The sequence below is a fragment of the Ptychodera flava genome, chromosome 15 (genome assembly GCF_041260155.1).
Source record: "Ptychodera flava strain L36383 chromosome 15, AS_Pfla_20210202, whole genome shotgun sequence".
In the NCBI taxonomy this organism is placed as follows: domain Eukaryota; kingdom Metazoa; phylum Hemichordata; class Enteropneusta; family Ptychoderidae; genus Ptychodera; species Ptychodera flava.
This window is the reverse complement of record NC_091942.1, coordinates 41,264,623-41,288,254: the sequence shown is the minus strand read 5'-3', so window position 1 is coordinate 41,288,254 and position 23,632 is coordinate 41,264,623. Positions and strand designations below refer to the sequence as shown.

Here is a 23,632-nt window from a genome sequence, read left to right as displayed (position 1 = left end):
GCCTAGCAGCTAGGCGATGTTGCCGTGAGTGTGTGGGGGTTCGAATCCCGTTTGGGTTATAGTATAATTTATATTTCTTTAACCTGAGTGGACAGTTCTGCTGGTGGATATTTACTTGTCACCGAGTCTGTCTGATAGCTCAGTAAAAAGCTTCGTGCTTTTCCGATTACTATATATGTGTGTACTGTGTGTGTGTGTACTGTGTCTGTGTGTCGTCTGCTCCACGCATACCGTGTTGTTCGGTCGCCCACAGAATTGAAACATCTAAGTCGGTTACTGTGACCAACTCTTTTGGGTTGGAAGCAGTGGCCGACTGGTTCTGTGTGAGGCCTAGCAGCTAGGCGATGTGGCCGTGAGTGTGTGGGGGTTCGAATCCCGTTTGGGTTATAGTATAATTTATATTTCAAAGCAAGAATTCCCTACAAACAGCTGAGTTTGTAACCCCAATAAAGCATACATTTTGCGAAAGCGTAGAATGTGCCAAATTCTGTGATTTAATTTTTTACCATTTTTTACATATGAATCACATAACAGTTCATTAAACATAGGGGCAAAGTCCCTGAAGCTACTATAGACATGGATACAAAATTAAGTATTTCCTGACTGTATGAAATTATCTCACTAAGGTCATCCTAGGGACATGTAAACCAAATATTAAAGCTGTCTGACCAGTGGTTTTGAAAAAACAAGCGACTCAACAGTTGACAGAGCTCTGCTGTGTTATGTAGAGAATAACCTTTTGTGACACATGTATTGATGAAAAAGGTGAATATCTTTGATAGCTCATTTCAGGATGGCCTGACCAAAAACGGAAAAAATTCCGTAAAAATACAGATTTGCATATTTCATCAGACTATATTAGTCTATAATAGCAAATAAACGAGAGTAAATTACATTCTAATTAAAGTAAACAAGACTTGCTCAAATCAAGATTTACGTCATAAAAAACAGCATATCTGTCAGGTTATAAAGAATCTTGAGCTGGTTATCTTTCAATTATATATCAATATTTTCATCCTATTAACCAAGCACATTTTAACTTTCAAATTAACATTGTAAGTAAGTTCTGTTGAATCAGTTGAGACTGTACATACTCAGAGAAAGCACACTGAGAGACAAATGTTTGAAACTTAAGAAGTTCAAGGTCATCAAAAGCATTACAAGGAATCATGTTACACTTTCATTGCACTGTTTACACAGATTGCATAATTGCTATAAATAGCACATGAGGAATCTTACAGCCCAGCTTTACCATAAAAACCCTATCACTTTGACCACTCTTTTAATTGACCACTCTATTTTTTTCCTCAAAAAGTAATCTTATTTTATCCTTACCAAGTCAACCATAAATGGAAATTAGAACTTTTTCTATCTCTATTTATTTGACCACCCTATCATGACAAACTATTATGAGCAATTTCTTTTAGATAACATAAATGGTGGTTCAGAATATATCAAAGTTGGGATTCAGGAAAGTTACCTTTACATGTTTTAATCCTCAATTCACTATGAACTGTCAAAAAAAGTTGAACTTTCTGATAATTCCACACTAAAATTATTTTGGCTTTGATGATTTCCTAATTAATTCAATTATTTAAAATCATATTAATTATTTTTTTCTCGGTGAATTGATAGGGTTTATACAGTACAAGAATTACATACAATGTAAGTCAAACTTTGACCAAAAATGACAAAAAAATTCCTTAAAAATACACATTTGCATATTTCATCACAATTTGAACAAATCTAAGTTGGGTTATCCCTAGGGACCTGTATACCAAATAACAAAGCTGTCTGACCAGCGGTTATGAAGAAGAAGATTTTTTACCAAAAACACCTTTTTTGGCATTAATTTGCCTATTTTCAACAATATCAAAAAATTAAAAAAAAACGGTTTCTCAAAATCATGTTTTTCATCTACACAACAAATATCAAATCAGTAAGTACTGCGGTTCTCAAGATATTTGAGTGGACGGACGCCTCACAAACGGACATACATACATACATACATACATACATACATACATACATACATACAGACGACTGACGCCGGACGGATACCCATCCCAATAGCTTCTATAGACTATAGTCTATAGTAGCTAAAAAATAGTGTAAATGACACTGAACTCCCATTTCACAGAGATAGTAAGTACTAGTACACACATGACATTGCATTCTTACAGGTTAATTACAAAGAAAATTCCGTAGCAAGTCCAAATTTATCTTATACTCCAGCAATATGAAATGCTGAATCTCATAATGTCTTTTACACATCTGACAGAGAACAACCCTAGGATCAAGACTATCATGTTTAAAGCAATCAAACAAATAGTTTGGGAGAAAATGATTTTCTGACAAAAAATGGGAAAAATTGCCCCAAAAATACAAATATGAAAATTTCACAATTTGAACAAATCTGACAAAGGCCAACCCTAGGATCATACATACAAGTTTTCAAGGGGATGGGATGAGCGCTTTCAGAAAAGATTTTTTGACCCCCCAAAATAACGGGAAAATCGCCAAAAAATACAACTTTCAAAATTTCACCACAATTTGAAGAAATGTAACTTAAGTCACTATAAAGAGCCTGCATACCAATTTTTAACCAAATCTGGCCAGTGGTTACAGAGTTTTAGCAATTTGCAGGATTTTTCCTTTTTTGCCCTCATTTGCATATTTTCGACTTTGACATGTTCATTTCAACAAATTCCCATCTCCACCCCTGGGTGCACCTGTCCACCAAATACTAAGATGGTAGGTGCTGAAATTTAGGAGTTTTTAATGTGGACGGACATACATACATACATACATACATACATACATACTTACAAACATACAGACAGACAGACAGACAGATTGACATGCATAGTACATAAATACATTTAATTTTACAGCTTTTAACCTCCAACAGCCGTCCAACCAATCAATATCAGCTTGTTCAACTTGATACTACTGCTTATAATAATATACACAAGAGTTAATTACATTCTAATTAAAGTATACATGCCTTGCTTCTCAAGATTACGTCATAAAAAAAACAGCAATCTGTCACTGTGTTCACGCTGCCCAAAAATACAACTTTCAAAATTTCACCGCAATTTGAAGAAATGTAACTTAAGTCACTATAAAGAGCCTGCATACCAATTTTTAACCAAATCTGGCCAGTGGTTACAGAGTTTTAGCAATTTGCAGGATTTTTCCTTTTTTGCCCTCATTTGCATATTTTCGACTTTGACATGTTCATTTCAACAAATTCCCATCTCCACCCCTGGGTGCACCTGTCCACCAAATACTAAGATGGTAAGAGCTGAAATTTAGGAGTTTTTAATGTGGAAGGACATACATACATACATACTTACATACATACACACATACATACATACACACAGACATACATACAAACATACAGACAGACAGACAGACAGATAGTCAGCCATGGTACATAAATACATTTAAGTTTACAGCTTTTAACCTCCAACAGCCGTCCAACCAATCAATATCAGCTTGTTCAACTTGATACTACTGCTTATAATAATATACACAAGAGTTAATTACATTCTAATTAAAGTATACATGTCTTGCTTCTCAAGATTACATCATAAAAAAAAACAGCATATCTGTCACTGTGTTCGCGCTGCCCATTCGCCACGTTCACAAATGCGAATTGAAATCAACAGTGGCGAAAAAAATGGATCCTATTTCGCCAGTGTTTTAAAAATATGGCAAAATAAGAAAAACATGGGTTTTTTTAGTCTTTTGTTGATCTGTGCTTCTCTCTCGGCGATTCGCGAAAAAACTATATGTACTTCTGTAATGTACTCTCTGACGTACACAATTGCAATCGAGTCAAGTATGAGAGAGATTTGACATCAATTTGTATAGTGTACAGCATGCGAGAATTGAAAATTTAGACAGACGCAATTAAGCCTCTAGTCTCGCAAGAAATTTGACGTCATTTTGTCTAGTGTACAGCAAACAAAGCGAACACTCGCGAAAATTGAAACTTTTGCTATAGCAGACATATGCATTTTAATCGCGGTCACAACGTTCGGTGTTGAAATTTATTTGCATCGCGGTCTAGACATTCCTTGTTGCGCATTTTAATCGTGGTCTTATTTAACAGTGGTCTATTTGCATTGTGGTCCTCATGGTCCCGTATTGATGTTCATTCAAATCACCATCCCAATGACGTGTTCCGTGTTGCTGTCAATTTGCATTGCGGTCTCGACGTTCCGTGTTGTTGTTCATTATCCTACGTGTACATCTGAACTTCTCAGACTGAAGGCACACAGTGGCATACGCGTACCCGTGCTCAGTTTGAATTTTTTGCTTTAGTTGCGCGTTCCTGATGATTTTACAGCATTGTTTTTTTCAGAAACACACGAAATTCGTCTAAGTTTTAAGAAACAATTAATTTATCTACGCGAGGACTATTCAAGATTGTTGTATCCTCGCATTAAATTTACCGATTTTCTGTAATACAACATAAGGGGAAGGCTCCATTAACTTGGATGGTACCTGAAACCCGAGTTGCTGCCTGTCAACTCGGGTGACAAACAGAAGACTTTTAATCCCCAAAGGTGTTAATGTTCCATTGTTGCGTTTATCTTATCCAGCTGGTGCTATGATAGGAACGTCAGGGCTGTAACGACTCACTCAATACCACGGGCACACACATATGCTTGCACATGGAACTATGTTGACAGGAAAAAGTGAACTACCCACTTTTCAATGCAAGTAATCTAGTTTCTTCTTTAATTTAGGCTCTAAACTAAGTTTTAGAAATATGGTGAAACAAAATATCGTTCTTCGTTCATTTTCATTCAAGTTTCCTATTTTCGGACGCTTCACTTCAGTAACGCGCATTGATCATATATGCAAATGTGATCAGAACAGCATGGAACGTTCTTTCCAAGTGTCCAGCTTTTTCATGCACATGCAAACAACGTAACGTGCCCTTACTCCAAGAGCTGCGCGTATCCTGTGACATCTCCGATAACAAGATATGAACTGAAAATGCTCATGTGTTTCATTATATATTGCAGTTGTGTAAAATTGAACCTTTGCCACATGTTTTCAACTTCATTGAAAGTATTATGATCAACATAATGAACAATAATCACCGCCGATTAGGTCATGAAGTATACAACTATGTAATAAGCTGAAATAAAGATATTAAAGTTCTTTGACTGCTGTCATTGTATCACCACTTTATATAGCAAGTGTAATTACCATTGGCCAAGTCCTTCAAGCCATATATGCCGAGCTGTGAAAGCTCATTAGGTATGCAAATTATAAATTAGCTGACATGAAAATGTGAAATTACTTTTGATATTGGTTTAACCTGGTATAATCATCAATGTGCATAGCATGTTTTGCCAACTTTGATCAAGTAAATCTCGGTATATATCCCTAATAAGCAAAGTTCATTAAATATGTAAATTAGGAATTGGCTTAAGTCAAAATGCTTAATGATTTTCGATAATGTTGTATCATGGTATATGCAAAAATACCATCAAGGACACTATGTGCTTACATTCGGTTTGAATTGGTCCATTCGAGAAATATTTAAACCAGGAAAAACAAGAATGACAAAAGCAAATAAGGTCTCCAACTTAGGTACTGGAGGCCATCTTTAGGAACATGCATATCAACTTCTATAGCAATGGGACAAGCAGATCCTAAATACATAAGCAAATGTCAACAACAAAAAATAGACAGAGAAGGTTTGATAAAAAGACAAGCGACCTAGCGGCCGATATAGCTCCGCTGTGTTTATGTAGAGAATAACTATTTTTGACACATGTTGATGAAGAAGGTGGAAATCTTTGATAGCTCAATGCAGTGGCCAGAAAAAAGTGGCTAAAATAGCTGCAAAAATACACAATTGAAGATTTCATCATACTTTGAATATATCACATCGGATCATCCCTAGGAACATGTCAACCAAAGCTATCTGATGAGTAGTGTTTTGAGAATAAAATTTTCTGACCAAAAATGGCAACAATTGCCCCCCCAAAATAAAATTGCAGATTTCATCATAATTTCAAAAGATCAAATTTAGTTCATCTATAGAAACCTGTATACCAAATTTCAAAGCTGTTAGACCAGTACTTTTGAGAAACACTATTTTGACCAAAAATGGGAAAAATTGCCACAAAATTCAAAATTGCAGATTTCATCATTATTTCAATAAATATCATGTAGTTCATCTATGGAAACCTGTATACCAAATTTCAAAGCTATCAGATGAGCAGTTGTTGAAATACACATTTTTTGACCTAAAATTGCAAAAATTGCCCCAAAATACAAAATTACAGATTTCAGGAGAAATTAAATATATATTACTTAGCTCATCTGTAGGAACCTGTATACCAAATTTCAAAGCTATCAGACCAGTACTTTTTGAGAAACACGTTTTTTGACCAAAAATAGCAACAATTGCCCCAAAATTACAAAATCGCAGATTTCATCATAATTTCTACAAATATCATTAAGGTGATCTGTAGGAACCTGTATACTAAATTGCAAAGCTATCAGATGAGTACTTTTGGAAATACACATTTTTTGACCAAAAATGGCAAAAATTGCCCCAAAAATACAAAATTGCAGATTTCATCATAATTTCAATACATATCATTTAGTTCATGTGTAGGAACCTCTATACCAAATTTCAAAGCTATCAGATGAGTAGTTTTGGCAATACACATTTTTTGACCAAAAATGGCAAAAATTGCCCAAAAATACAAAATTACAGATTTCATCAGAAATTCAATATATATTACTAAGTGCATCTATAGAAACCTGTATACCAAATTTCAAAACTATCAGACCAGTACTTTTTGAGAAATACATTTTTTGACCAAAAATGGCAAAAATTGCCTTAAAAATGCAAATTTGCATATTTCTTCACAATTTGAACAAATCTTAAATAGATCATCCCTAGGGACATATGTACCAAATTTCAAAGCTATCTGACCGGTAGTTTTGAAGAAGAAGATTTTTAAAGATTTTTTTACCAAAAATGACAAAAATTGCCTTAAAAATACAAATATGCAAATTTCACCACGATTTGAAGAAATCTGACTGAAGTCACCATAAGTAAACTGCATATTAAATTTCAAAGCAATCGGACAAGCGGTTTGAGAAAAGAAGATTTTTTTACCAAAAACACCAAAAAATGCCCCAAAAATACAAATATGCAAATTTCACCACGATTTGAACAAACTTAAGTGAGGTCACCCCAAGTGAACCGCATATAAAATTTCAAAGCAATTGGACTTGCGGTTTCAGAGGAGAAGGCAATTGTTGACGGACGACGACGACGACGACGACGACGGACGACGACGACGGACGACGACGACGACGACGGAAAATCAACCTATTTGATAAGCTCCGCGTCGCTGACAGCGGAGCTAAAAAGGTGGGAAAGGGTAAAAGAATGTACAAGGGATCTGGTAAAAAGTAATGCTACCTCATCAATCTTCTAGACCTTACCCCCTCCTGAATATCAAATGTTCCATCCCTTGGTATTACATAAGGCCAGGAAATTTACAACCTTGGGGAGTTTTTAATTAATGCGATGAGTGTTATCATTCTAATGTAAACAGCACTTAAGTTAGTTACAGATGGTGAAATACCTTCCACTGTGGGCGGTGATTACAACATCTGGAATTATCCTTGATCCCAATTTCCCATCAGTTCTTGTATGTCTTACATAGAAAATTTGCAAAAATTGGTCCGCAATGAAAAAATTCACCTCAGCTCTGTTTTCTGGATCAAATTTTCCTACAATTTGATACCCAATATGACAAAATTATGTTCACAGTCTTCGAAACTGTCTCACAACATATCCTGGGTTGGTGTAGGTCATTTATGGTCACAAACTGAGAAAATTACCTAAAATATACAAATTTGGGGGTTTCCCAACACTTTGAGCAGAAAATTTATCTAATAACATCCCTCTGGACTTTATACCAAATTACAAAGCTATCAAACAAGTAATTTTGAGAAAGTTTTCTTGACCAAAAATGACAAAATTGCTCCAAAATAGTAATTTTCCCAATTTTGTCATAATTTCAACAAATAAGAAGCGTAGCACCCTTGCAAAGATCCGATTGAAAACTATCCAACCAAAATTTGAGAACGATTGGACTGAAAATGAGAAAAATCACCAAGAAATTCAGCAAAAATACAAAATTAAGGAAAACTTCACAATATTCATAAAACTGTATAAGGTTTACCTAAGGTACTTGCACACAAATTTTCAAAGCAATCAAAACAGCGGTTCTCGAGATATTAATTTTTGACCATTTTCACATTTTGTAAGCTCATTTGCATAATTTTGGCAATGCAGACTTTATTTGAACAAAATCCCATCTATACCCCAGGATGCATCCACACACCAAATACCAAGCTGAAATGTGCAGAGGTTTGCGTGTTTTTGATGTTGACGGACATACTGTACGTACATACATACATACATACATACATACATACATACACACGCCATCGACTTCAGCTTATACGATAAACTCACATTGGTATAACCAAATGTGAGCTAATAAAAGTTTTGCCAACTTTGGTAAATTCGATTCAGATATATATCCCTAATTAGGAAAGTTCATTAAATATGCAAATTAGGAATTGGCTGAAGAGAAAATGCTTAATGACTTTCAATAATCTTGTATTATAGTGTCTTTAATGTACAGAACAAGTTTCATCAATTTTGATCAAGTCAATTCAGATAAATATCCCAAATTATGAAAATTCATTTAATATGCAAATTAGGAATTGGCTGAAGTAAAAATATGTCTTTTGACTTTCAATAATGTTATATCACAGTATCTTTGATGTATATAGCAAGTTTCAACAACTACGATCAATTTAATTCAGATATATATCCCTAATTTGGAAAGTTTATTAAATATGCAAATTTGGAATTGGCTGAAGGAAAAAGGCTTAATAATGACTTTCAAAAAATGTTGTATCATAGCAGCTTAAATACATGTAGAAAGATTAATCAACTTTGGTCCAGTCAATTCAAATATATATCACTAATTAGCAAAATTCATTAAATATGTAAATTAGGAATTGGCTGCAGTTAAAACACTTAATGATTTTCAATAATGTTAAATCATAGTATCTTTAATATACATAGCAAGTTTGGTCGATTTTGATAGAGTCAAATCAGACATATATCCCTAATTAGGAAAATTCATTTAATATGCAAATTAGCAACTATCTTTCCTTAATGGTTCCCACTGCTGATATATCTTGGTGTGATCAACATTTGTAGCAAATCTCATCAAATTGTGTGTAGTCATTTTTAATGTATATCCGTTTTTTCTAAAATCATTAATTATGCAAATGAGCAAAAAGTATGCAAGCCGCACCCACAAAAAACTAATCAGTTCTTGCCATTTCCTAACTGAATCTATGCATCAGATTTGATTCTGATCTGATAAGCCGTTTTTGAGATATCGGACTAACAGACAGACAGACTGACACACAGACAGACAGACAGACAGACATCGCTGCGACATATGCCCACGTGTGTAAACACGTGAGCAAAAAAGAACGAAATCAATGAATTGCTAGCCAGAAACCATTTGTAACAGTATGGCCACTCTTACATATAAGAAAGGAGAAATGGTAGAGGCAGTTGACGAGGCCAGCCGATGGATGGTAGCACGAGTAATTGACTGTGACACAGAGCCAGAAGACAATGGAAAAATTTCAGTGACTTTCCCAGGGTGGAGTAGAAAATTCAATATGACTGTTTCTCACAAAGTCAAACGACAAAGTCGTACTCTTACGCAGAAAATCAAAGTTTTCAAGCGTAGACTTTCCCTTTCGCTTGATATGAATGTTGACTCAAATAATCAAAGTGCCAACGAGAATATCAAATCATTCTCGAACAATCATCGATCATATTTATACAAATATTTATAGTCACTTTGTCAACTGTGGAACAGTTGACGTTGAGCTGGCTGATCATTTACCAATTTTTGCCATTTTTGAAGACTTATGTATTTATTTTAGTAAACCAAGCAATGTTACTTTTAGAGACTATCATAACTTCAATGTAAATTCATTTCAAGATGAATTGAGTAGGGTCAATTGGGTATCCGTGTATGACAGTGATGACGCTAATGTAGCATATGATACATTTTTGAATATTTTTTCGAATATTTGTGATAAGCATGCTCCAATAATAACTAAAACCTTAAGACCCAAAAGGAAAATACGTAAACCATGGATAGCTACTGGAATTAAAAAGTCAATCAATCGGAAACATACGCTTTATTCTTAAGTTCTAAAAAGCAATTATCGGCCTAACATCTTTGCAAAATATAAACGTTATCGGAACGTGCTTACAAATATTCTTAAAAAAGCTAAGCAGAATTACTATTCTGATCAGTTCACATGTTACCAGGGAGATTGTAGAAAGACTTGGAAAGTTATTAATGATTTTCTCAGAGGTGCTGCCAAACATGTAAATATACCAAGTGCTCTACAGGTATCCTCTGATGGTCAGAAGACTACGCTTGTTACTCAATGTGATATTGTCAATGGATTTAATGAGTTTTTTGTCTCAGTAGGAGAATCACTTGCTAACAATATTACTTATTCAAATAGAAGTTATATGTCATATTTACAAAATCCTTTATCAAACTCGTTATTTCTGCATGCAGTTTCTGAACAAGATATTTTTCAATTACTTAGAATATTAGACAAGGAAAAGGCAGTGGGATATGACTACATAAGTCCAAAATTGTTAATTCATGGTGCTATGTACATTTCACGACCACTTACTCATATCATTAATTTGACATTGACAACAGGAATATTCCCAAATTCTTTAAAAATAGCAAAGGTGACTCCAATCTTCAAAAAGATATGAACTGTAAATGCTCACGTGTTTCAGTATATATTGAAGTTATGTGTAAATTTGAACCTTTGCCACATGTTTGCAACTTCATTGAAATTATTATGATCAACATAATGAACAATAATCACCGCCGATTAAATCTAAAAGGTCATGAAGTATACAAATATGTAATTAGCTGAAATAAAAATATTAAAGTTATTTGACTGCTCTTATTGTATCACCACTTTATCTAGAAAGTGTAATTACCGTTGGCCAAGTCCTTCAAGCCATATACGCCGAGCTGTGAAAGCTCATTAGATATGCAAATTATAAATTAGCTGACATGAAAATGTGAAATGACTTTCGATATTGTTTTGACCTAGTACCTGGTATAATCATCAATGTACATAGCATGTTTTGCCAACTTTGATCAAGTAAATCCCGGTATATATACCTAATAAGCAAAGTTGATTTAAATATGTAAATTAGGAAGTGGCTTTGGTAAAAATGCTTAGTGATTGTCAGTAATGTTGTATCATGGTATCTGCAATATGTGTAGCAAATTTTGTCAACATTGGTCAAGTCAATTCAGACATATATCTCTAATTAGGAAAGTTCATTAAATATGCAAATGAGGAATTGGCTGAAGAGAAAATGCTTGATGACTTTCAATAATATTGTATTATAGTGTCTTTAATGTACATAGCAAGTTTCATCAATTTTGATCAAGTCCATTCAGATAAATATCCCTAATTATGAAAATTCATTTAATATTAAAATTAGGTTTTGGCTGAAGTAAAAATGTCTTTTGACTTTCAATAATGTTATATCACAGTATCTTTGATGTATATAGTAAGTTTCAATAACTACAATCAAGTTAATTCAGATATATATCCCTAATTGGAAAGTTCATTAAATATGCAAATTCAGAATTGGCTGAAGGAAAAAGGCTTAATAATGAATTGTTGTATCATAGTGGCTTCAATACATGTAGCAAGTTTCATCAACTTTAGTCCAGTCATTTCAAATATATATTCCTAATTAACAAAGTTCATGAAATATGCAAATTAGGAATTGGCTGAAATTAAAACGCTTAATGACTTTCAATAATGTTAAATAATAGTATCTTTAATATACATACCAAGTTTGGTTAACTTTGATCGAGTCAAATCAGACATATATCCCTAGTTAGGAAAGTTCATTAAATATGCAAATTAGCATTTATCTTTCATGTCACCCTTAATGGTTCCCACTGCTGATATATCTTGGTGTGATCAACATTTGCAGCAAATCTCATCAAATTGTGTGTAGTTGTTTTTAATATATATCCATTTTTTCTAAAATCATTAATTATGCAAATGAGCAAAAACTATGCAAGCCACACCCACCAAAAACTAATCAGTTCTTGCCATTTGCTAACTGAATATATGTACCAGATTTGATTCTGATCTGATAAGCCGTTTTTGAGATAATGGACCAACAGACAGACAGACAGACAGACAGACACACAGACACACAGACGGACAGACAGACAGACATCGCTGCGACATATGCCCACGTGTGTAAACATATGTTGTATCATAGTGGCTTCAATACATGTAGCAAGTTTCATCAACTTTAGTCCAGTCATTTCAAATATATATTCCTAATTACAAAGTTCATGAAATATGCAAATTAGGAATTGGCTGAAATTAAAACGCTTAATGACTTTCAATAATGTTAAATAATAGTATCTTTAATATACATACCAAGTTTGGTTAACTTTGATTGAGTCAAATCAGACATATATCCCTAGTTAGGAAAGTTCATTAAATATGCAAATTAGCATTTATCTTTCATGTCACCCTTAATGGTTCCCACTGCTGATATATCTTGGTGTGATCAACATTTGCAGCAAATCTCATCAAATTGTGTGTAGTTGTTTTTAATATATATCCATTTTTTCTAAAATCATTAATTATGCAAATGAGCAAAAACTATGCAAGCCACACCCACCAAAAACTAATCAGTTCTTGCCATTTGCTAACTGAATATATGTACCAGATTTGATTCTGATCTGATAAGCCGTTCTTGAGATAATGGACCAACAGACAGACAGACAGACAGACAGACAGACAGACAGACAGACAGACGGACAGACAGACAGACATCGCTGCGACATATGCCCACGTGTGTAAACACATGAGCAAAAAAGGGGGAACCGAATGAACAGGAAACTACAGACCAGTGTCAGTACTGCCACAAATTAGCAAAATATTTGAAAAAGTAATTAACAAACAAGTGATTGCTTTTTTCAAAAAATTTGATCTGTTTTATTGTTATCAATATGGTTTTAGGGAGAATTATAGCACTAATTTGGCAATTGCGGAACTAGCACAGAAAATTCTGGAGAACATTGATAAGGGGAACAGGGTTGTTGGGATCTTTCTTGACTTAAAAAAAGCATTTGACACGGTTGACCATGATATTTTGATGGGCAAATTGGTTAACTATGGTATAAGGGGCCCTGCCGGAAATCTTATCAAAAGCTACTTAACAAACAGGAGACAATATGTTAATATCAATGGGATGAAATCAGATGAGTTAAATATAACATGTGGAGTTCCACAAGGTTCTGTGCTGGGTCCAACACTTTTTCTCCTATATGTAAATGATATAGCACATGTAACAAAGTACTTTGACACCCGTCTATTTGCAGATGACACAAGTCTATTTCATACGTTTAACTTGCAAAAGACAATAGATCTCTTAGAAGTAAATTCCAACCTGAAGAACGTCATAGATTGGTGTGATGCCAATAAATTAACTGTTAATTCAGCAAAAACTGAATACCTTATTTTTCGAGGCAAAAATATGTCAGTGGAATCAACAGGTACCATTGATGTTAAAGGAGTAACAATAAATGAAGTGCAAGCAACTAGGTACATTGGCGTAGAAATAGACAATAGATTAGAATGGAAACACCAAATTAGAAAAGTTAACAAAGTGATAAGTTCGAAGACTGGTATTCTTTATAAGTTAAGAGATATTGTTCCACCCTGTATCCTTGTATTTTTGTACAACTGTTTTATCCACCCCCATATTTCCTATGCAATAGAAACTTGGGGGAATACTTATTCATCTTTTTTGACACCAATATTACTTACGCAAAAAAGGATTGTACGTATACTGGCCGGATCAGACCGTCTGGCACATACCTCACCACTGTTTTGAAAATTGCATATTTTGAATGTCTATAAACAACGTGACTTGCAACTCTCTTTGTTTGTACATGATGCTTTAAATGGCAAGTTACCATCTGGAACTTCACAGTTTTTCTCTTCATTGCAGCATTCTTATCGTACCAGATCGAAAGAAAAGGGTAACCTTCTTATTCCAAAATACAATACAAATGCAGGCAAGCATTCTTTAAGATATGCTGGAGTAAAGCTCTGGAACAATCTTCCTGAAAATATACGTGTTTTAAGTTCTAGAATTTCATTTAAAAAGCAAATGAAGTATTTTTTAGAACATGATTGAATTGAGTTCTTATTGATTGTTAATAATAAGTGCCCAACTACTATAATGTAATTTTTCTCCAACTAGAGAAGGGGGTGGACTTGACTAGAGTTTTTACACTATTTTCCAGCCTCCTATTCGCTTTGTCATTATATTTTCTGTTGTATTTTGTTTTCTAACAATTTAGTGTAAAGTGAATAAAGTATGAATGAATAAATGAATGAATGAATGAATGAATAACCATGGCCCCTCCACAAAAAGCAATGTCGATCGACTTGAATATTGACACTATGATTGACCATGAATGGATTGACGTGGCATTTCAAAAGTATGAAAAATGAGACTCAGTAACTTTTGGTCGCTTTACATTTGATCAAAAACCTACCAAACCCATCAGACAAGGCCCTACTCTTACGCAGAAAACCAAAGCTCTCAAGCGTCGACTTTCTTCCGCATTTGACTTTCTTCTCTTTCGCGTTTGAGAGAAACAAACGTCAGCCTTATTCGGAAATGGTTGGCTATTTATGGGCGTAACGTCAGTCTAATGGTAAGCTACACCCGATGTGAACGTCGGAATAATTCGGGCTGTAGTCAGGAAAGCAAGGTTGACCTCGAGAGCGATTCCCAGTACAGTACAACACGTTCGCAGATCGCGGTACTACAGGCTGATTCTAGATAGCAACAAGTTCACCGCGTAAATTGCTAGACTACATATAGCCACATTGGCACTTCTGAAATGTTATCTCCGGCTTGCACGACAACAGAAATATCAAAATATTTTTATCAAAACCAAAATTTCGGGGCCAGAGAGCGAAACATTGCTGAAAAGTAGCCGGCCAAAATACGGAAGTAGCCAGTCAATTTGGCCGGTATCCGGCTAAAAATGAACACGCTGCAAACAGAGAGGCTTGTTGCAATGGACAAGTAGCCTTTGGCTTTTGACCAGATAAATAAGTGAGTGTTCATTGATAATTCAAACACTGGATCCGTAGATACCAAAGTTTGCTTGTGACTTTCATTGCATTGCATGCACCTTTCCGCAATGCCACTCATTGAGTCTGAACTGAAATTGAAAGAGTACGTTTTAGTAGAAGTCCTGTTTTGTTACAGTACTTTCTTTTATAGGGTTATAAACATTCATACAAAGCAAAAAATCTTCAGTTTGTCTCCTTTCGATCGTACAGAGATATTGTGTGACAGGAAAACTAGTTCAAAGGGCAACGATCTTTGTGAACGTACCCTTAACCAGCTTAAATAGCTTTTCGTATGCAAAATAAGCGTACGTTAATTAACTGCTGGTATTGTTTAAACAGCATTTTATTGAAAGGGATTCCATAGTACCATTGTTTTTGTAAACTCTTCATGCAATTTCATGAAATGATGACCTCAAAGTAACAGCAAGTGCTGGACGGCACTTTTAACGCTGGTCGGAAATCCTGAGTGCCGGAAGAGCCGTCATCAAGTTAAGCGCTGACCGGCGTGGGCTATGCTAAAAGTAGTTCCGGCAGTGCTAATGTTTTGTTTACACTAAAAGATAATCTGTTCGTATATGTTGACATAGAGATTAATCCTCTGATAACTAACTTGGGTTAGTCGGGTTCGTCTAAGTTAATGGAGCATTCCCCTAAGGGACCTTGTCAAAATCAAACAGCCTGGCTTGCCGAGCGAGACCGAGGCGCTCTGCGTGGGGCCTCGGGCCGCCGGTTCACGCCTGTGATATACTCATGATTAGCTAATTAAACTTCATGAATATTTGTCAATGGTAATTAGTTACGCCGCACGGCAGCCACCTGACTCTGTCGGCTTTAGACGGCAACTACCGGACAAGGTCGGCGTCTACAAAATCTCAGGACGTTATCAAGAGTGATTGATATGGTAATTAAACATTAACGTTGGAAAAATTGGCAACAAAATGTTGCAAACATATGCAGCTACACTGAAGGCGCTATCGGTTTACATTTTGTTCATTTCATGCATATTTTATTTTACTATTTTGTTTCGTAATGAATGAAATATACATAGTAGTACAAGCATGAAAGGCAGGAGTAAGCGGTTGTACGAGTGAAATGAACGAGAGTACAAACATCACTTTGTGATACATCGTATTGTATGCTGTATGATGCAAGCTAGTTTTGCAAATACATGCTGGCATTTATGGTCAATAACTAAACGTTTTGTGATTAAAAGCTCAGCAACCCTTGTGGGTTTTTTTCACATGTCCACAAGCACGGTCAATGCATTTTGATCTGTGGTTTGTTGGCAAGTTTAGGCGTACGCCATGAGCTCATGTGACCTGGTGCGTGATGATGGAGCGGACGTGAAGCATGAGTTTGGTCGGGTGCTATCTGTTCGGAGTGTTCCTAGTTTGGTACGAACGAGTCTGTCTTTTAGGGATTCATGATCAATATAATTGAAAGAAAAGGGCTGACTGGCAAGAGAAACCATGTCATTGGAATTACAGTAAAAGGCAATATTAATATAGGTATATATTGCAAATAAAAACGGAAATCAGATTTTGAGAATTTCGCATAGCTTACGCGCACCACGATTACTCTTGCTGTGGTACATGGTCTGGCCAAGTATTTTACCTCACGGTGTGAAGCGATGTAAGTTATGCAACGATTGGGTAAAGTTGATACGTGTTGAAACAAGGAAACACTGATACTCTTTTGAAAGAGAGAACAATTTACTTTGGAAGGTGGAAGGCTGAACGTAATTTCAGCATTATCACAAACTTTCATTAGCCTTTGCTCAGTACCATTCGCTACGTGTGGAGAGACCGTCGTACAACGTGTCCTTTGTCAAACCATACGGCGGTTCCACTTGTAAGTGCTCGGTATACGCGATAATGCCCACGGAAACAAAGGTAAAATTCGCCGCTTTAACCATCTATCTGAACAGTCAAAATTATTTCAAGGTATTTTAATCTTAAAAGCTGGTTTATTTATTGAGTTTCATGGCCTCAGACAACTGCATTCACTCTCATTTTTCAGCCATGTTTTTTGTGGGTCAGTGGCCACCCCTTTGACAAAAAATGGTAAGATCTAAAACCAAACGTTGACACTTTTGCTTATGGAGAGTGTCCGACTTTGGTCGGGACTTTACCCGGCAAAATAAACCAAAGTGAGCGCAATAAAGTAAAATGACCTATACCTGACTGAACTCTGATTATTGGTCATTCCCTAATTCCGTTTGTGAACTAAATCCCTGGTTTCTTCACGTATTTCGGCTGATTTTCCAAGCAGTACTCAAGATTTTCACTCGGGCGCTAAAATATGACTTCTATCGATATGCTAATAAAGCACGTCACACGTAAGGGGACAAAGTCCGCATGCGCTACCGGAGTAAAATTTTGACATCACTTCTTGGTCTTCTGGCAAGAGATCCATATATCTTTATTTCATGAATATTACTTTGTTTGTGTACCGTCTATTTATTGTCTGTTCTGTGCTGTTTTGTGTCTATGTTTACAACTATTGTCTTATGAATTCTAACCTAATGTCTTTGGAGTATGGATTGGTATGATTGCGATTATTTGACCTTTAGATATGATGACCTGCATAGACGCAGCCGACTCCACCACAGACCGCTGCGTTTCCACAGCTTTGGCATAGCCAGCTTAGTAGTTGGATTGGAGGTCGAAGGCTGACAGTGTGAAGCTGAACGTCGAACCTCGGTAGTATTAAGAGAGAAATGTATGACACGAAAGATTGGCCATAAGTGAAAAAGAAACTGAATAAAGCATCCATGATAGATTAAATCACACAAGTCGGTCGGAAATATCTGCAAAACATCAAATCTTTACCCTGACCGCCGCACGTATCGATAAAACCTATATCTCTGCTGCCTCCATATTTGGACTTTTAAATATATAATCGTTATCTTTTCTTCTGCAGAAAGTTGTTGAAATGGTTGGAAATAATATTATATTGTTAGAGAGGGTAAACTTTGTCGTACTTAAGCCCAACCAGACCAAATGTAAGCTTACTTTTACGTTTATTTAAAAGCCAAATGATTCCGACGATCGAAACAGTTTCTCTTGCGAAATTAGTCCATTTCTAGCTCAATGGTTTGGCCGAACACAAAATATGAAGCCCGATTTTGTTGTACTTTCACGTTAAATTCAAAGCCAAATGAAAAGACGACCGCAAAAGTTTGTCTCCCGAAATTAGTACGGACGAAAACAAAAAAAAATGAGGCCCGATTTGACGTACTTTTACGTATATTTTAAAGCCAAATAAAATTTGACGTGTTCTGATCGATCTGATTTATACGTTGGTAAGATAAAACGGGACGTCCATCGGTCAGACCCTTTGCAAAATTGTAATTCATATGCAAATGTCGAATGTACACTCGAAGGCGAAGTGGGTCGAGGCTGCCGATTGTTTCAACAGGCACCATTTTACGACAGTCACACAGCACTCCTATGCTGAACGCCAAAATGTCGCACAAATTTACGTCTTTCAAAGTTTTACGGTAGCATGAACTCATGATTGTTTCGCGGTCGTTTTTTCAGAAGTATCGCGTATCTGTCCAACTTTTCAGAGTCAATTTAATTATTTTAAGCTTTCAAAGGACCAAGAGACATAGCAGTGGCTCAGGCTAAACTGTTTGATAAAAGATATTGCATTTGTTTCCGCGAGTGGCGACGTGCAGTGCCATTCATCATGTCGTAGGCATTTTCTCCATGCTCTATAGTGTAGCGTAAGCAATATGACCCTCGCCTCGTTAGTCACGCATATTTTTCCTATGAAATCTTGCTGCGGCAATATAACCGTTTGTATTTTGAACACTACGAAAGAATACAGCAGCCAAGAAAACGGAGTTGGTTTGAAAATGTATGAATGAAGGGCTGTACTTTGTACATTTGTATACGTGTCAATTCCGAACCGTAGTAGTGCTATATTGAAGTGTAGGGCCTATAGGCCCGATGCTCTATCAATAGACGAGTACCATAGTAATACTGTATCACATTGTTGCACATAAATCGATCCATTCCATTGGTAGAATCTGCGTGTCGAGACGTAATTCATACTGAAATGAAGTGAACTGAACATGAAAGCATAATTTTATTAGCTACATTGTGCTATGCGTGTCAATCGGAGGAGATTAGAGTATGTTACATTTTGGATACAACGTGTGCCTTTGGTCTCAAAAACTTGGGTCCCAGCCGTGGAGCGAGCGGCTAATCGCTCTCGCGGAATTTGATTTGCGCGAGCGGTAGGCGAGCGAAGCGATCGCTCGCCTCAAAACATAAGGCCTGAAAACTACTACAGATGGCCTACCACGTGTTTAAGATTGACAGCATAGTAATTAGTTTTTCTTATTTTTCATTGGGTTTCTGAAATTCGGTTGATTTTGAGCGTGATTCCAAAGGTGGGACTTCGATCTTCGATGCATGTTTGTTAGTCTATACATCCGCTTGGTGTTTGTTGATCACATGTTTACAGATCATTCCAAAGTGAAAATGAGAGACGCTGAGATGTATAGAGCAAAAAATAACAGACGGAGTCGTGGCCATTCGTCAGACAAGACCGTTAAAGTTTTTTTTTCCTTCTGATCTACCAAAAAAAAAATACTTCGACATGTGACGCTATAGGGAGAAGGAGAACAAATAATCATGGAAAACATGCATGAACACAGGCAGTACGGTACGTGCATATTCTGTTGCACACCATACCGGTTACACGTCGGCTGAGAGAGACATCTTTATTTGTCACCGGTTGCAGATCTACATGGGAAAAATCATGGAATCATCGGAATTTCTCGAGACTCCACAGTTGCAGAAGCAGTCACGGTCAAAAACTGTTCCAAAAATCATGAGAAGTTTCCACGATCTTGTACGGATACGGCCATATAAACTTGCACAGAGTCTACACATTGTGTTTTCAAAACATCGCAAATTATTTGAACTTCAAAACTTTCAGCAAATGCTCAAAAATGTGCCATCTTTCATTCCACATGGAATATTTTAATCGTAACATCCGTTTAAAAAATAACGATCATAAAGTAAAACAAGATGCAAGGCACATCGTACAAGTACACATCGTCCGTACTTCCGCAACAAAATCTCTAAAAAGTCATACACTAGCGTAAATTCTTCAGTATACTAACCTTCAACCGTTGAGACGTCACGGTGGGGATTTGAGGTCTGTGATACCTCCTGAAATTATGCGTTGGGAACGTCTATTTTTAGGCCACTCTCGCATCGTCAGAATAACATCGTCAACATAGATTTTTTTTCAGAGAATAATTTTCTTTGAATGGAATTATATTTGATTGAAATTATTTTGTTACTTACGTTAAAAAACACCGTGACCTTCTGTGAACGCACTGAAAGTAATTGACATGTCAGCTTCATTGCCAACCCGAGTTCCCCAAGTCAACTTTATTGCCAACCCGAATTCCCGAATTTGGCTGTCACACATGTACAGTAGTATTCAACAACACGTCTTTTCAGTATGCAGCCGTCGATCCTCCGCTGTTACAAACCATCTTTTTTGTCCTGATAATAGTGATATGTAGCACAAGTACAATTTCCGAAACGATTCTATCATACAAAGACATCGGGGATTTGAACAGAATTGAGTTTGAAAAAATGACTGAAAACTCCTCGTTCCAAGGTCAACGCACTGTCTGCGTCAATATCGCAATATCTGTTCACACAGCACACTAACATCTTGTGCGTCGCCAACCAAATGTGGCGGTTTTTTTATTTACGATTTGTGCGGGTACCCCATTGCCGTATTTTGTACACGTGTACGGTAGAAAAAAATGCATCGTAGAATCTCAGGAGTGATTCACGAATATAACCTCAAGAATCGCAAGCCAGTACTATCGTAGCTTCAAAAATCGTGTAAGGTTGAAAGCAGTCGGCGTGGGTCGGATTCGATCGGCTTTTCAGTGCAGTGGTGAGCTACCACACCGTCCAACCGTCTGGGTAAACTTATGAATATGCGTACCTCATGAATACTTTTGCATATCTCATGAATATTCCTAGGCGGACGTCGGCGACCCGAGTCTCCGGTCGGAGCGCCGCGGAGCGACTCGGCTAGCCGGGCTGTCTGATTTTGACAAGGTCCCTAATGATTATTTATGTGGTTTAGGGAAATCTTTGTGACAGCTTCAGATATAGACGACAACATTTCATTTATGTCTGGAAATCATAGCACGTACATCTTGTACCTGTGAACTCTACGGAATTTTCTGATATCAAAGATGTTTGCCAATTTACAATGATACTTAACGAGATTTCCTGTCTAAATTCTCGGAAATCATCAAGAAAATCTAAAAATTACTACACGTTATTATGACTATGTGTAGAAGTATCATTTGATGACATTCCAAACGTCTGTGCCACATGTATGCGACGTCTTGTTATAATGTGACAAAGACGCTACGTGTACTGATGGAACTTAACATGTAAGTGTAACCAAACTTCTATTTTAATCTCAGTCTGAACGTTCAGTGTTGCTTTCATGCTGTTGATTTGCATCATGGGTCCAACCTTCCGTGTTGCAGTTCATTTTAATCGCAGTCTCAACGTTCAGTGTTGCTGTCAATTTGCATCGCGGTCCAGAAACATGCAATTTTTGAGTGATAAATTGAAGACAATTGGATACAAGGTTGATGCGTGATAGTTTATTCTTGTGCATGCAACCAACACTGGAGATTATAGCATTATAGAAGCTTTGTTTTTGTAAAAATGTGTGGCTAATAAAATTTGTCTGTGGCTAATAAAAATTTGAAACTAGTCGCCACAGTGGCTAACAGATTTCCAAACCAAGTGCTAACACAGTGTCAGGTTATAAAGAATCTTCAGCTGGTTATCTTTATCGGTATTTTCATCCAATTAACCAAGCACTTTATAACTCTCAAATTAACATTGCAAGTAAGTTCTGTTGAATAAGTTGAGACTGTAGGTACTCAGAGAAAGCACACCGAAGCAATGTTTGCAATATAAGAAGTTCAAGGTCATCAAAAGCATTATAAGGAATAATGTAACACTTTCATTGCACTGTTAACACAGATTGCATAATTACTATAAATAGAACATGAGGAATCTTACAGCCCAGCTTTACCATAATAACCCTATCACTTTGACCACTCTTTTAATTGACCACTCTATATTTTCCTCAAAAAGTAATTTTATTTTAGCCTTACTAAGTTGACCAAAAATGGAAATTGGAACTTTCTCTATCTCTAATTATCTGACCAACCTATCATGACAAACTATTATGACCAATTTCTTTTAGATAACATACAGAGAACAATCATGATGGTACAGAATATGTCAAAGCTGGGATTCAGGAAAGTTGTCTTTACATGTTTTCATCATCCAAGATGGAAAGCTTTTCACTATGAAGTGTCAAAAAAGTTGAACTTTCTAATAATTCTACACTAAAATTATTTTGGCTTTGTTGATTATAGCTGAGAAATTTGCGTGAAGGGACACATGACACAAATACAGGAAACAAAATGACCGTTGCACAGTCATGTGGGATAGGATTAAAAAAACAAATCAACGTGCATATGTATGGTATACCAAGTTTGAATGAAATCACTCAAGGCATCTCTGAGATATCTGCTTGAACAGATGCAGAGACAGACGCACAACACACGCAATGACATGACCAAACCTATGAGCCCCTTCTGGACGGTGTCTGTGGGGACTATCAAGCAGCTGTTGAACCACAAAGCAAATGCAAGCTCATGTGATTTAGCATCTACACACACAGGAAGTACTGTGACTTTGTATTATTCTCTTAAAGCATGGTCCATGAATTTTACCCTACAACTCTAGGCAAACACTTTGAACCTTTTAGAAAACGCAAAACATAATATGATAGGATTCCAAAAAGTACTTACAGCATGAAGGGTGTTTTCACAATCACCTGGCAAATGGTCTGGATGTTCACTATTTCTTTGCCACTCTGGTATTCTGTGATGGTATAAACTAAGAGCCTAACAAGAGAGCAAAATATTAAATTTCTATAAGAGTATTTTCTATCGAAGATAAGAAGACTCTGATGATAAGATCTCCATGGTGTGATATTTTTAACTTTACCATATGTAAAGATATGCATCAATATTCTGCATTGAAGGGCACACACCAATTAACTTAATAGTTGTCTGTAGTTCCTTAGATGAGCATGCATATTTGAATACCATATACACTGCTTTTCACGATATGTAAGCCAGAAAACTTATACAAAAGGAAACAAATATGGTAATCTATAGTCAATGGTCAGCCAAGTATTT

At 36.2% G+C, this 23,632-nt stretch overlaps 2 protein-coding genes across 7 annotated transcripts in view; both read right to left on the bottom strand.

The window, feature by feature from the left end:
- LOC139152194 (uncharacterized) overlaps positions 1 to 23,632 on the bottom strand; it is a 460,524-nt gene that overhangs the window by 156,263 nt on the left and 280,629 nt on the right. The window lies entirely within an intron of this gene.
- LOC139152196 (BAR/IMD domain-containing adapter protein 2-like) overlaps positions 1 to 23,632 on the bottom strand; it is a 296,941-nt gene that overhangs the window by 74,282 nt on the left and 199,027 nt on the right. For all 6 annotated transcript variants that reach the window (XM_070725337.1, XM_070725334.1, XM_070725332.1 and 3 more), the window contains one exon: positions 23,240 to 23,335. In XM_070725337.1, coding sequence (XP_070581438.1) covers positions 23,240 to 23,335 — 96 coding nt within the window. The remainder of the gene's footprint in view (positions 1 to 23,239; positions 23,336 to 23,632) is intronic.